General features: G+C 35.8%; 1 protein-coding gene across 1 annotated transcript in view; it reads right to left on the bottom strand.

Moving 5' to 3' along the window:
- Positions 1–7,077: 7,077 nt before the first annotated feature.
- Hcn1 (hyperpolarization activated cyclic nucleotide gated potassium channel 1) overlaps positions 7,078–16,809 on the bottom strand; it is a 310,929-nt gene continuing 301,197 nt past the window's right edge. The window contains exons 7-8 of the mRNA XM_005392730.2: positions 13,918–14,082; positions 7,078–10,591 (exon numbers count right to left, since the gene is read on the bottom strand). Of these exons, the coding sequence (XP_005392787.2) occupies positions 9,720–10,591; positions 13,918–14,082 (1,037 nt within the window). The 3' untranslated portion in view covers positions 7,078–9,719. The remainder of the gene's footprint in view (positions 10,592–13,917; positions 14,083–16,809) is intronic.

The following is a 16,809-nucleotide window of genomic DNA, read 5'->3' as shown; positions in this document are numbered from 1 at the left end:
GAGAGGAAGGAATGGAATACTCAGTGACGACAAACATCACCCAGCGCATAACAAACCAAACTGTCTCATGTTCTAAAAGTAAATATTCCTGAACTTTCCAAAGTCATTTTTCTTTTTGTCTTTAGAATATCACAGACTCTTTATGATCAAAGTGAATATTTAAAGATGTTTTCAGATAAAAATTTTATCTTCTCAATGTCAGTTTCTTCTTTTCATGCATTTTACCTGAATTAGTTTCCTAGCTTATATTACCAGCATTTTAAATTTGTTTACTTGGAGATGAAAGAACCTATAGCGAAGCGATTCCTGATAAGGTGGCAAAGTAAATGTCTTAAACTGTCATTATGCCTAGAAGATTAGATTAAAAACCGACATATTATGCCTTATTTTGGTTGGTAGTTAATGCTCCTAATTTTTTCCTGGTCTCAGATCTCACACAGGGATAAAGCCATTTTTACAAAATTTCCACTCATGATTTTTTCATTCACGATAAGCCTTAGATGCAGTCAAATGAATGCTTCATAATTTTGAAGGTACAGGTAGAAATATGTCACAGTTTTTATTACAAGAAACTTCTATGGTGGGGTGTGTGTGTGTGTGTAGGCATGCATGTATGTAAGCATGTCATCAGACGCATGTGTATTACAAACTCGTGATGAGACAATAGGCAGAAATTCCTTTAGAAGGGCTATTTAAGATGCTTAAGATATTACAGATATAAACTAATTTCTTGGTTACATATAATTATAAAAGTCACTTAAAATGTATGCAAGAAAATTTAGTTTTTAATCTTACCCAATACTTTAAAATTTGAAAGGGAAAGGTACACCCATAATTTAATCAGGAACAGAAACTTTTCTGCAGCATGTGTTACTGTCCTTTCGCAAAGCATTTAATATTTATGATAAAACATTTTAGAAAATTCCTGATAGCCTTCTAAGAAACTATGATCTCTCTGAGGAATATTTCTTCATTCAACTCAATTCAGATTTATGATGAGGTTAATAACATGTGATCAGCTATTTTTAAAAAAGATCAATGAACCTATTTGTCCCTCTTTATCTTCCTTTTTCTTTCTTTCTTTCTTTCTTTCTTTCCTTCCTTCCTTCCTTCCTTCCTTCCTTCCTTCCTTCCTTCCTCTCCCTCCCTCTATATTTTTATTTTCTCTTTTCATTTAATTACAAAATTATTCTACCAAGAAGAAATTGTTAAATTATCTCACTCAGAACACCTTTGTCATGTTTAAACTAGAACTTTGACATGAGCTTGCATGTAATTGATTTGAAGAATTTTTTTAGCAAGTCATTGAATGGTGTCATGGATTTCTGTTTATATGGCTCATGTGAATGCTAATAAACAGTTGACTCATTTTGTTACATGAATTAATAATTTAAAAGTTACTCTCTGAGATGTTAGAAGTCAATATTAGTCATTCATAGAAATATAGAACACCATCCATAAAGTAAATAATCTTTCTTTTAAAAAGATCTATGCAAAATGAAGTCATATGGATGGTTTTGATCATATTCTTCTATCAGAGTAAAAGTAACTTACATTATTTATTAAGTTACAAAGCCTTTAGACTATTATACGTAAATATCACAACTATTTTTATCTTGAGAGTTGGGACTTGAGAAATATATATGCTTCTGGACCATTTCTAGGAGGACTTCAAGACTGTTGCTGAACCATATACAAATACAATCACATTTTGGTTTTGATCATAAATGCTGGCGCTAAACTAGATCATTTACAAAATTAAGAGAAGATAGCTTTAAGTGAGTTTTGGTTAACTTCCAAAATGAGACTATTGTTTCTAAGAAGAGAGAAATCACTGTTGAGAATACTTGAATCAACCTGGCACTGGACTAGAAGGCTACTCATAATTGAGAGGTTAAATGTATTTTGATTTGCAATGTGTATGGAATATGTATTCATAATTGTCATAAGGATGGTAATTACTTGGATCTTTCCACATATTTGTTTTGAGCCAATATAGCTAATACACATTTGGTCCTTGATACAGAGATTTATGCAAAATGTACGCAATATAAGCCCTTTTATCCATAAAATGCTATTTAATATGTCTCAAATTAAATGTATCATGTTAGATATCAGAACACAAGTTCAGCATTTTAGAACTGCACATTTTCAATAGAATTGCAGTATACGAGGTTGCCAATAGATCTCAGAGGAGTTAGGCAAACTACTTTTGTTTTTAAATGCTTGGAAACTAAGGCTCTGAACAAATATATTACAAAAGATGAATGAACACATTTGGCAGACTCATTTTGAATCTCTCAAACTTCTTTTAATTATGTTCTGTCTTCTTACAGAAGTGAATCTCTCATTTCTAAGGTGTTTCTCTGTAGAAAATGAATTAATATGTAAAAGTATAACTCTTTTTTGTTAGAATGTCTTCAGTATTTAAAAAATGTCTAAATAAATCTAAGTTGCTGGTATTCAGTTATGTAAATCTAAACAGTTCTTACCTTTTAAATAATTATTGTAGGTGCTAACTTACTCAGATATATTTAATTAAATGAATACCATCCTCTGCTGAAATGTTGTTCAGATAATTCTAATTAAATAAAATAAAAAGCTGTTTTCCTTTAGGAGTAAATAGTCACAAAGATACATTAGAAATAAAATAGCTCCATATAGCTACTCTTGTCAATCTTGGGAACATGATACCTCTATAAGATTGGGAAAACTCGTTCACTGAAATTATCGTAACACGTTTTCCCTCCTTACACATTCTATTTTTTTTCACACTTCTGTTCTATCATACATTCTTTGTCTTATGTGAAGCAGGTAAATTTTGATTCCTGTTGCCATTCTCCTACCTAGAAATCCGAGGACCTTCCTAAGGGTCCCACATCCTCAAAAAGCGGTATGGGACTGTAAATAGCCCACAGTTTGCACTGTCAAAAATTACATTTTTCCTGTTACATTAGGAATACTATATTTCAATTGATAAAATTAAATAATTGATAAAATTAACATTAGACTCCATAAAATTATCATAAAGTATAAAACTATAAAACCTTTAGTATGGGAGGCTGAAGCAGTAGGATTGCAAGTTTAAGCCAACTCTGGGCAATTTAATGTCTTAGAGAGACCTTGTCTCAAAATTGAAAAAAATAAGTGTGTGTGGGGGAGACTTAGTGAAAACCCTGTTTTCTGTTCCCAGTATCACAGTACAAAACAAAACAAAATGCATTCCTCTAAACAGAAAAGCCCTTTCCGGTTTTTAAATGAATCCAAACATACTGTTCAATTTGTGCTCTTCATCCTATGATACTTTCAAGCTGCAGGGAACCAACAACATTCACAACTGTGTTCTCTTGAACATTCACATCATAGAACAGTGCGTTTCATTTGTCACTACATTTTACTTCTTTTTCCAACATTTAATACATTATTATCTCTACTTCAAGGACCATGGAAGTAAACGCAGAGCCTAAGTACAGGTTCTTCTAACATCTTAAGAATGTTCTTAGGATGCGACAGGGGCAAATCTTGGCAAGGTTTCTATCATGAAATCCCTTCAAATGTCCAATTGCCCCTGCCAAAATCTAGATAAGTAAAAGCAGGACTAGGGTGAGAGAAGAGAAGCTGGGTGGTGCAAGACCAGGTTTGGTTCCTGTTTTAATTTAAAATTGTGGTTCTTGGTTTATTAGGGACTAATTCATTAATTTTGATTTTTTAAAATATTATTTATCTGACTGGGAAGATACCCAGAAGGGGAATATCTGGGTCAAATGGCATCTCCAATTCTAATGTTTTAAGGAATCTCCACATCAATTTCCACAGTGGTTGCACCAGTCTACACCCCCACCAACGATGGAAAAGAGTTCCTTTCTCCCCATATCCCCTCCAGCATTTGTTAGGTTGACTTTTTGATGATAGCCATTGTTTCCAGGGTGAGATGGAATCTCAGCGTTGTTTTAATTTGCATCTCTCGAATGACCAGTGATGTTGAACATTTTTCATATATTTATTTAATATTGTTTGGACAATTAAAGAAATCTTGTACTCTGAGTAACTAAAGATAATAATACTCAATGTATTAACCATTGCTACCCTCCTATCATATTGTTTTGGAATTTTATTTTTTTTCTTTACAATAAAAAATATTATTTATCTTGTTTTATTAACTTCTTCATACCTTAGATTATATGCATGAGATAAATGCCTCACTCAGTGTTACTGTTCCCAAATTTTCTAGGTAACATCTCTATTTCTGGTTATTTAGTACTAGAGAGAGAGAATATGATTCAATATAGAGGAAAGCCATGATGATATTTCATTGTTAGAGTAGTCCAAACTGAAATGCAACCAGCCAATACAAAGTCTGTAATATTTTCTTCTAAATCATTTCTTCTAAATGATAGCAAAATGATTTTTATCTGGCAAATATTTGTGGATATGCCATGAAAATTTTCTTACACAAAAAGCCTCTTGCTGTTTAATGTGCAACAAGTAGTCTGCAATTTTCCTCCTTTTTAAAAATGATATAACATTATAAAAGAATAGATGAAGTTTTTACTTATATACATTAACTAATATCATATATTTCATATGTGACCTAAGACTTTTCCTCTTCATTCTGAGAGGGAGTGGCAAGAAAGTAAGGCAGGCTAATGGTCAGAATGACAGTGTTACAGGGGCCTATGAAGGAGAAATCAGGGCCTTTATTTAAAAACTTCAAAATGGGAAAAAGAAGAACATGAACACTTTGGTTAGATTTGTTCTTTAACCTTTCATATCTTAAGCAAGATTGTTTAAGCTTCCTGTTTCTTTTAAAAGAGAAACAGGGGTTCTCTTCATGATTACCTTAATCATTTGCCTGTTTTAAAAAGAGATACCATTTGTACAGATGAAAATAATTACAATTGCTGAAGAAGTCACTGTTTTCAAATGACAGCAGCAGGTATATATGATCTTGCTTACAGCTACAAATCTTTAAGAGAAAATCTGCAACCTATTCCCAGAAAAAAAATGGAACAAAATTATGGACTTGAGCTACAACTTGGTACTGCAGCTAATCACACTTAAAATTTTGACTATTTATTTCAGGAATCAAACTATCTCAGCATCCAGTTATTCTACAAGTACATCTTGTAATGGTATAACATGAGTAATTTTTTAAACAAGCGTAACATGTAATAAAATTTCACTAACTGTAGTGTGTATAAACAAAATCACATGTGAGTTTCATGGGACATCTATAAAGATAGAAATAAAAGGGACAGAAATCTTCTTTATCCAGCTCAATATTTAAGTAATGCTTATTTAAATAATATTTAAATAAGTGAGGTCCATAGCAGCAAACATAGTGTAATTGTGAAATATAAAAACCTAAGATGAAAAAAGTATGCATTGGGATTTTTGAAAATAATACTGAGAAATTATTAACTGTAGTTTAGCAAACTAACATATCTATTCTCACAATTACCAGTCTGTGTGTACATGTGGCAAAAGCACCTAGAAGCTCTCTATCTAAAATAAACTACCATTACCTACAGTCGTGGTGTTGTACCTTAGCTCTCTAAACTTGTTCATCCTTCCTATTTGCAACTTTCAATCCTTTGACCTACATCATCCCACTTCCTATCAACTACCGTCACCCCTGGTAAGCATTATTCTGTTTAAAAGGAAGACATAGAGGAAAAGGGGGTAATTTATTTTTAGTATCTACAACTCTAATTGGACAATTTTGGATCCACATGGTTTCCAGTTACGGCTTATGTCTAGATGTCCCCCCAAAACCTCTGCAGTCATAGGTGGGGCTTTTGCAGAGTTGACTGAATCTAGAATGCGTGACTCTGGGATTGATTCACAGCACAATGCTAAGATTAAGGGCACTAGCGTTAAGGGTGTGAATGCTACCTGCTCTCAGGGCGGGTAGCCTGGATAAGATGTAGGGGACAGAAAGAGCCTTGTCACTTGTTGATCGCTTCCTTGATTTTGCTGTCTTCTGACTGTTAAGAACTGTTCCTCCTCTCTGATGCTCCTCTGCCATACCACCCTGCCTCACAGACAGCCACCTGCAGACTAAGACCTCTGGAAACTGTGAGCTAAATCAACTTTTCGTCCCTTAAAAAAATAAAAATAATACTGAAAGGTAATAGATATGACTTATACTTTAATGTATAAGTAATTCAGGTTTTGAAATAATAAAAGATTCAATTCATCATGTTGTTTAAATTTCCCAAGTCCTCTCTGTAGGAATTATTGGAACAACATGTTTGTGTACTTTGCATGTGCTGCAAATACTATGCTCATTTAAGCTAAATTGGAAAAAAAAATCTTTTAAAAGTGGAACAGCATGCATCAGGGAATTGTTTGTCTATGGAAGGGTCACACTGACCTGGAGCTCGGCTGCAGAGCTGATGCAGAGACTCTGTTGCCAAGCCCACTATTTAGCCGCATTGTTTCCAGGAATGCTTCACTATCTGTCCTCATTTTGATAAAACTCTGTTTCAGGCGTATATATCTGATTGAAAACCCTTTTGTGTGAGGAGTTTCTCTATTCTTTTTTTTTTTTTTGTACCAGGAACCTAACTCACGACCTCATGCTTGCCAGGCAGGCGCTTGTGCCACTGAGCTATATCCCCAGCCCTGTGTAAGGAGATTCTATCACTGCTCATACCCTTTGTAAAACCCAAATGCTGCACAAGAATAGGTTAGCATATGAAAATTACACAAAAATTGTATCACTCTCATACTCAATAACACAAAAATGGCTGTGATTTGAAAGTGGACTGGAACTGCATCGAAGGGGGTACAATTGTAGAATAATTGGAAATTGAAATGAAAAAATGAATTCAAATGTTACTGTACAAAAGAGGGAAAACAAAAGTTGGGAAATCCACATTCCACTTAAATTTCTTCAGTTCTATGATTATAAAATATCTATAATTAACTTTATGATGATTCCCATGTATAAGCGCCCTTGGAAATCATTTGATGTAATGACAGACAGACAGAGACAAATCTGTTCTCATTGATAAAACAAATCATTTGATTAGAGTACACTGATAAAATAAAATATGCATGGCTTGAGTTTATTTTCTGTTGAATTTATTAATAATCTTTATATATATTTATATATGTATGGCTTTGAGCAAAAACAAAAGAAATATTCTAACTCATCCCTGATCATACAGCTGTTAGAAGAATTGGCTACCTTCCCAGCAGCAAAAAGACCAATGTTTTCAATAATACATTTCTTTCTGTACAATTAAAATTCCAACCTTATGGGCTTACCTATGTACAGAGAAGTGTGGTCACTTTCAACTAGCAATGAACATTTATATTACAGAAATGTGAGTCAGTTTTTTAATCTAAGTATATACACATTCATACATATATGTATATAATTTACCCTGTACCATTTTATTAGATTAACATATAAACCTTAGGTTTTTTTCCCCATTCTATTACAAAGTGAATAAAAATTTTATGGTTGCACTGAAAGACCATGCGATTCAATTTTGCTTATGTTTCCCAATAGTGCTCAAAATAAAAAATCAGAAATTTATATATATATATATACATATAAAAATATTTCACTACCAAACCCATTAATCCTATCAAATGTAAACCTTTAACAATTTAAAGGATTGATGCATGATCTTAATAAATTGAAGTTAATTCTCTATCTTAATAAAATAAACGGGTTTTGTACTGATATGTAAATGGTCTTGCAGCTTTCCCATAGGGTCTAGGTAGACAGAACAATCTTGTTTGAACACCATTCCTGACATGTCATCATTTGTCACCAGCAGGCTAATGACAATAGTACATTGACTATCATTATTGATTACCTCCACACAACTTGGGATCTGTTAGAACTGAAACATAATAACTCATTTGGTATTTTATTACATCCATAAAGGCAGAGCAGGCAGCATGGATCCCTTTAGAGTTTCTGTTTTCTTTTGGTTCTGTCCTTGAGCCTATCTGGAGGCCCGGCAATGTGTCATCTTTGTTAATTTCTTCTTAAATATGTTGTCAGTGTCAGAGATCCTGAAGACCTCCACTTCAGGACATTTTCTCAACTGGGGTTATTTACACAGAAGTTGGATACTAGGAATCTTCCCACTGTGTTGCAGTCATCTACTACAGTTGTGGGATGTATTGAGGCACAAATAATTACTAAGGGGCTTCTTAGGGAAGAGGCAGATGCTCAGAGATCATGGAAAGAATTAAAACAAAAGAACAAATAAATAGTGCTCACAGACATTCAACTTTACCTTTGCTTTGTCACCACATCCATACTATTTTCAGCACATTTAAAATAACAGACTTCCTATCTAAGATCTACGTTACTCACCACATTCCTTAGTGTGCACTAACCACATTCAGCAAAATGTGCGGTCCCAGGCAGACATGAAGATATATTGTTGTGTTTATTTCTTTAAATTAACACTACAGTACATTACTAACTATAATGAGGACGCAGAACACGTATGCTATTCAAAATCAAGCCACGGTTTACAAATAATTATGTAAATAATGATAATAGCCATAATATTAAATGAAAGTGAAAACCTCACTTCTAGACTTAAGTCAGAGATCCAAGTCAGCCTCATAAGAATTTTAAGATAGGCAATTAATAAATTGTTATACTTTTCTAGAAATGAGAAAAACTGTAAGCCTTCCTTTACAGTGACTGATTTGAACCTATTTTTTCCCCAGAAAGCATGCAGGGACTATTTTAGGATGCTTGATTATGGCAATAAGGAAGAAAAGTAATGATTTTTGGTGTAATACAAGCAACTTGTAGATTCGAGCATACAATTTTGCATAAAACATTGGCAGATTAAAATAATATTGTAGGTGTCAAGCCATTGCATTACATTTGAGTAATTGTCACAATTAGGTTTTATAAAATTTAAAACTCTAAGTTTTGAAGTGAACAAATAAAACTAAATTCTTAAACAGTGACTTTTACCTTCATACAACACAGAATAGCTATTTTTATTTGGGCTGAGTAAAGTATTTACAGCTAACATTGATTGAGTCTTGGTAGCAGTCTGACAACACATGAAGACAAATATCCCTCAGTTTTCTAAAAGATCAATGAATGTGTTTGAGGTTAAAGATATTCTTGATATGACAATGCTAGTCTCCTACAGTGGCCAAGCATGTAGTGTGTTTTTTATCTAATTTAAAATTGAAAGCACCAAAATACAATTTTATCTATAAAATGGGGTTTGCTATGTAGTACTCTATGATTGATGACTAATAATTCAAATGCAAGACACAGCTAACGAAAGTTTTGACTGGTGCTATTCCAGAGCTCATTTAAGATACCTTTTTAAAATCAGAATTTTGTTCCCATTGAATCCAAGAACTCTTTATAAAACAGAGAAATACGTATATCAAAGGAATTAAGTAAAAGTAGATTAGAAATAAATAATCTTACAACAACATTTCAAATCCTTTAATAATTAAAAGAACGGAAAACATATAACACTGAATGCTAAACAGGTCTTTTCAACTTCTCGTGGGAATTTAGATATATATATATATATATTTAATAGTATATGCATATATGTTTTTACATTTTACATGTAGGCCAGAGCTGTCTAAAATATCTCTTCATAGTAGGCTATAAGGATCTATCAGGAGATAGAATAAAATAAGATCTGAGAATATTCTCAGTTTACTAGAGTAATTCTTTCTGCTTTGACAATCAGCAGGGATCATAAATTTGAAGCAAATCGTGGCTTTTCTGCATCTGGGTCTGTGTTTAAGACTGAGGAAGCCTCTCTCTGCAGGGCGGGGGCTGGGGGCGGGGGTGCGGGCGGGACCCCTCGGGTGGGCGGAATAGCCCCCGACGACATCTGTCTGAAGAGCGTGACTCGCTGCGGGACGGTGCTCCTGCCCCCTGCCTGCAGGCCCGTACCGTGGACAGCCGTCACGGGCTGAGGGATGGAGGCCAGAGACTCGCCCACGGTGGGATGAGGTCTGGAGATCAGCGTGGACACCTCGTGGGGCAGCGAGGGCTGCGAGGCCGAGAGGGGCCTGACCTCGCGGCTCAGGCTGGTGTTGTGCAGCGCCTGCGTGCTCTTGTGCACTTCGTTCTTCGGAGTGGAGCTGCCTGGGGTCTGCGGCTGCTGGGGCTGCGGCTGAGTCTGGGGTGCCTGGGACTGCTGAGCCTGTTGCTGCATGAGTGACAGCTGCGAGGCAGTGGGGGAGGCGTAGTGGAAAGTTCGCGTGGCCAGCGGGCTCTGCACTGGAGGGCTGCAGACCGCAGTGGTGTAGGAGCAGGGCGACAGGACGGCGGAGGGCTGCGGCGTCTGTGTGCTGGGGCTGGGGGAATGCAGGTTGCTATGAGACAGACTGGTCGCTGTGTACACCGGCGGGGACTGCGTCCTCATGCGCGAGGTTGGAGTGGCGGCGGAAGATGTGGAATTCAGGGTCGTCATTTGAGGATAATTGATTGGAGCGATTGCCTGCACCATCTCCCTGTCGTGCTTCACAATCTGCTTCAGGATCTCATTCTCCTGGTTATTGAAAACACCAGTGTTCAGATCCTTTTGGAACTTTTGCAGAAGAATGGAGTTTTTCTTCCCTGTCAGAGGGAAAAAAAATTGCAGGCACTTAGAAAGGCCACACACCGCTGATGACGACACCACGTGCTAGTGGCTCCATCAAACAGAAGTATGTCAGCGGTTTGCCCAGGGGCAGCCAAGCCAAGAACTCATTTTTGGACCCCAATAGCAATAAAGCTTGTGCCTCCTCTTGCAGCTTCCTGTATCTGCCTGGTAAATCTTATCTCCTACTCGACCCGAATTGAATGCCTATAAGATGACCAATGCCACTTTACAGAAGAAATGGAAATATGTAACATCAGGGCAATCTTGAAAAGTAAGAGAGGAAGGGGCTTTCGGATCAGATTTGAATTTCAATCTGCCTTTCAAAGGAAGACTTCTGGGGAAACGTGAGCTAATGTTAAGCACTTGCTCTGTGCCAGGTAATCCATAAAAGGCTTTCATAGTGGATTACTTGACCTAATATCTTCATGCCCGTGAGGTAGGTGTGTTTATCAACCCACCCTGACTAGAAAGCAGATCTGGGCATGGGAAGAGTCAGAACAATGTGCAGAAAGCTTTGCTAGGTAAACTAGAGGGCAAGGAAGGCTGCGGAGAAAAGGTGCTTGTGTGCCCTTGTTATGCGTAAGGGCGCACATGTGGGTCATCTGGGCCTTGCTAAAAGTGCCTCCTCCTCTTGGGCTTGACTCCAGTTGCTGAATTGGACGTTGTATTTTACTACACTCCCAAGTAATTTCCACCTGCAAGTTTGAGTAACATTCTATTTGGGTCTTGTCACTCGCCAGTGTCCAATGGCAGTGATTCTAACTGCTCATTTCTCTCACGTGATCTGCAGAGTTTTACAACATAAACAAAAAATGTGCATTCATACTCTACAAATTTAATGTGAATAATCAGACAAAGGGTCCAGATTTCAGTTTTTGAAAAACAAATTTCCCCAGGGCATCCTTGTGTGCATCCAGGTTGAGAATCCCTTCAGGATCATTCCTCTTCTAAACCATCATTGTGAGGGCCAAGGGCACACAGCACGGCGGGCTTTTAGAACTCTCTGGACTGAAATAAGCATTAGCTCTTCCTCCTGCCAGCGTTTCTGGAGTGGTTTGCAATAACCAGATTCACTGGCAGGAAAAAAAACTAGAATCAATAGTGAAAGAAGGGAAAGGCAGTGCCCTCAGTGATGCAAAAATACCCAAGTGAATACAGTAACTGAAAAGCGAAATCAATTTGCTATATTATTAAGATACTATATGGAAAATAACAAAGTATGTATTTATGTATATTTTTTTCAAAATTGAAAAACATGCTATAATTTTCTTGATTGAAGAGAAAAACATTTTAAATTATTGCCAAAGTAGTTACTCTCTTTTGTTAAAAATTGTCCTAGTTTCCCAAAGTAAAAGCTCCTATACTAGTAATACATATGAATATTTATTCAGGGTATCCCTTTAACTAACTACAGCATACATTTATAAGCAGTGGCTTTATAATTCTGAAAATGATAATGTTTCTTTTTAAGCATGTGAATAATCTACATATTTACAATCTTGGAAAGAATTACTATGCCTTTGTTTTTTTTCTTTTTTGTCTTTTTGAGACAGGGTCTTGTTGTGCAGTTCAGGCCTGCTGTGAGCTCACTTTGTAGCCCAGGCTGGTCTCCAACTCGCAACAATCCTCCTGTCAGCCTCCTGAGTGTTGGGATTACAGGCATGCGCCACCACGCCCAGCTATGACTTTCAAAGTACTGTTATGAGTTCATAAAGGTCAAAGTACAGATAACTGGTGCTTGATAGCAATTTTATTTCCTATATAACTGATTGCAAACCACTTCAAACAAAACTGCAATAATTTAGATGCAAGTGAGGCTGTATCAATTAACAGAAATTCTTTTCTGAAGCAAACTAAAGTTTATGCTTTGTCTAAATGTGTCTTTTCATTTAGGAAAAACCTCATATATTAAGGAACCAGTCTCTATGTCTAATATAAAATCCTACCACAAAAGGGAGCTTTCACTACTTACTTCCTTTATTGTTACTGCTCTCTGGCATGACTGTGTTCTGTTCTCTAATGTTCTCTAACCTGTTGGTATGAATTTCTAATACGTTTGCTACATCTGCTGATATGTTCAAATACTACCTTTATTCATTTTCATGTAATTTTAGACCCTCACCTAGTCTACCGTTCTATAATATAGAGGGAAAGGGAGACACCAAGTGCAAAAACAACAACAACAAAAAGATGACATCAGTCTGCATTCTTACCTCCAATAAGAAGGAAGCAGTGGCGATAGCTTGCGTTTACATCTAACTGTTCCCAGTCCCATCTCCTCTGAGACCACTTGTGCTTCCCTCCCTCCCTCCCTTTCTTCAACTCATATTCATTGTGTACCAGGTACTGCAAATGTAATGGTGAGTTAGGCGTGATCTCTCCACTTGTGAACTTTAGCATCTCTTAGAATAATTACTGTGCTGGTGAAGCTTCAGAGGCTATAGGAGAACGTATGCAGGAAGCCCAGCCTGTGGGGTGTTGAGAAGTCAGTGAAGTTTCCACAGTGAAGTGATGTCTAGAACTGGGTTACGAAGGCTGAGGACTAAGCTGGCAAAGGGGGTAAAGTAGGAGGGAGGTAGGTTTGGAAAATGACTGTATACCTTTTTATGACATATCAGAATGCTCCCGCATATCTAAGGAAGTTAATAGCAAGCCAATCTGATCTAACTTTACTATGCAATTATGTAAATCTTTAAACTAGCATAACTAATCTGGTCTAATTTATGAACATATATTTTTATTGGGTAGCAGAAAAGACTTTAAATGTGTTGATGTTTGCAAAGTAAAACATCTATGTAGGGCACTTCTATCAAGGCCTTTTCTGCTTGAGTCTGTATTACAAACATTTCAGTAACTATCTGCTGAGACAAATTTAAATACAAAAATTTTCAATTTTAATGTACAGAAAAATATAAAGTTGGCCCTTACAAAAAAAAAGAGAATCTTGTGATAAAATTTGGTTTGTAATGTAGACTCATACTATTGTACTTTAGTTCTAAAATAATGTTATCTAGAATTTGTGTCATTCTCTTTACCTGAAGGTTCAGACTGTTGTGGTATCTCTTGGGAAATCAGATTGTGTAGCTAGTAAAAACAGACAGGAGTAAATAAATTGGGCATACTTATAAAGGATAGACAGGATCTCAGATTTCCCTAAAATACGACTACGGCTAATTGCTATTTCTACACAAATTAATAAGCAAGCTACGAGTGAGCATTTGGGATTTAGGATTGAAAACTGATATTGCTCCACTAGACTAAAACTAAATTGTTCATGAATAAGGTATAAACTGAAAAGTACCTATGCGATCTAGTCGGTCGATGGCAACTGTCTCAAAGGCTCTCCTCATCATTGGATATTCTTCCAGGACCTCGTTGAAATTGTCCACAGAAAGGGAATAAAGACGACAGTATGTATCAGCTCGAACGCTGGCAGTGCGGCGACCCTTGGTCAGTAGGCAAATTTCTGTAAAAATAAGAAAGAATGATTTGTTAGCTCATTATCTTTCACAAGGTTATTAACTCCTCCTGCGATTAAAAAGAAAAGGCCCCATGGCATGTGAAACCAATAGTCAGCAGGGTCTTATATTGTATCAGGAAATTCTTTCTGACAATTAAAAGTGTTGGGGTTATTAACGTCAACTGAAAAATAATACTCTTTTTGAAACAATTAACGCTTTTGGTTTAAATAGAAGATTTATTTGTCCTTGAACCTGTATTCCAATCACCCTTAAATAAGAACAGCTATAAAGATGCAGAAAAGGAAATTTTTAAAAATCCAAATAAAACTGAAAAAAAGAAAAGGAAACCAAAGTTATGAATTCTGGGAGGCAGAAACAGATGGTCTGAGATGGACATAAATGGAAGTGAGCCCAAACATTTTCTTAGTAAGCCCTGTGATCAAACAAAACTGGACTAGAGTTCAGATGAGTATTACAAGATACATTAGTGTACTAGTGTACTGCACATATTTCCAATGAGATAAGGAAAACAGTTATCTTAAGAAGAAAAAAAAATGTAAGTTTTCTGTTGAAGTATCTTCTAAGAATTTTTTGTTGAAATTTAGATTCTAAAGATATTTGGATTTTCTTGTTTGCCAGCTAAATTTATCTACAAGAGATAATTTTCCTTTTGGTTTTATAAATTTCATGAACTAAATCAAATGCCTGTAGACTTTGATTTTTAAATGAGGAAACAATTTTATAAAGTTATCTCTAAAATACTCAACTTGAAAAGGGAAGTGGTAGAAGTATTTCTAAAATTTAAGTCTCCTAATGAAAGGAAATGTAGCAAAATAGTGGTTAAATATCTAAATTCACACTCTTCTGAACATACTTAAATTCTGTTCATGATAGCACTGTGAGGTTATGATGCTTCAGACTTTATATAATTAATGTTGAGGCTGGAAACATTATAACTACTGAAAATTATAACTACTTTTGTATTACTTATGTTTTGGCAGTTTAAAAAGTTTAATTTAAAAGAAGATCTTATTTAAATGCAATCTTGTAAGAAAAATAATACAAATACACAATCTCTGGGAATATTTAAAGGCATTTGAACCAATCTGGGAAAATAGGTAGGACTTTCGGAAATGCCACCTAAATCCCTAATATTAGTTTCCATGTTAGTAAATATGTGGTAACTTAATACATGATATTTTGGAGTGTTTATGTTTGTGTATATGTGTAAGTGTGTGTCTGTACATGTGTGTGTGTTTGGTGTTTGTGCAAGAAGACCAATCTATATTGGGCAATATTTAAGCAAATTACCATACCATGTAATTTGTCTGATACTCCTGACACCATAACTACTTAGAACTACTTCAAAATTAAATTCCAGTGTAACTGAGATATTTGTCGAATTATACAATAAAGACATATAAAATATCTATACCTTTCAACCAAGAAATTTTACTTCATAATGTATGGATGTAGTATGTAATTAGGATGCTTAAGCAGTGATATAAATTACACATTTATTTATACATGTAAAAATTTTGCAATGACCTAAATGTATGATAAGTCAAGAATTATAATCAAGTATATGGCTTCTGGATGTACCGTATGCAGTTATTATAAATGTAAAGTTTAAAGTCTATGTGGTTACAGCAGAAGGATATGAAAACAAATGAGAAAAGCAGGCGACAAGATTACAATTTTATTTATTTTTAATTGCTCCACATGTAAAATTTTTAGTTTTGCACATGCATAATTTTTATTTTGAAAACTTATTTTAAGAAAATTATCTAAATGAATAGAATAAAAAAAAGATTATACAGGAACATAAACATGTTTACAATGATTATAGTAGTAGAAATTTCCTCAAATTTACATTACATTCTTTACAATATGTCTTATTTGGCTCTTTAGAGTTTTTCATTTCCAAATGCCTTTCATTTTTCTCCATTTGTTGCTTTATCATTGTGGCCTTCTCACTCCTGCTGTTCCCCCTCTCTGGGGAGGGGACAAAGATATCCTTTTTTTATCCTAATAGGCATTAAGAGTTATGAGTGTCAAGGATAGATACCTGCTATGTGTGATGGATGATTGACCCTGGGAGTTTGAGTAAGAGAAGCTTAACTAATTCAGCTCAGCAATTCCACACCCTCGGGTGGGGAGAGTAGCTCATCACCTGGATGGTAAAAAGGGGAAATGAGGAAGAACGGATCCACTTCTGTTTCTTCAGAGGAGCTGCAGTCTACACCCCCACCTTGGGCGTCATCTCCTGGGTTCTAGAACAGACTAATTAGCTTCAGCACAGATCCTTTGGGCTTCAGGCATAGATTCTTCTTTTTTTGTACAGGGAATCGAACTCATGACCGAGAGTTTGCCAGGCAGGAACTGTGCTGCTGTGCTATATCAGCAGCTTCAGGTGTAGACTCTCAAGCCTGCCATCCCAGACCCATTGGCCTAATGACACGGACTCACACAGGACACTGAAGTGAGTTCTGGGCCACTCACTGAATGTTTCGGTATCCAGTGTGCAGACGCCCTCTGCACGCTTCCTCAAATGACTCTGCTGGTAGCCACTGGAAGCCAGTCTTGTAATTTCTCATATATTTGTATATCTTGTGTTATATCTGTTTTTGTAGCAAACACTGGCATACTATGACACGGAAAAACTGCAATAATGTTCATTGAAAGAAGCAAGGCATGAGAGTTCACATGTTGTATTACTCCATTTATATAAA

Source organism: Chinchilla lanigera, unplaced genomic scaffold (assembly GCF_000276665.1).
Source record: "Chinchilla lanigera isolate Chin_1 unplaced genomic scaffold, ChiLan1.0 scaffold00045, whole genome shotgun sequence".
NCBI classification, from domain to species: domain Eukaryota; kingdom Metazoa; phylum Chordata; class Mammalia; order Rodentia; family Chinchillidae; genus Chinchilla; species Chinchilla lanigera.
This window is presented reverse-complemented; position numbering and strand designations above follow the sequence as displayed.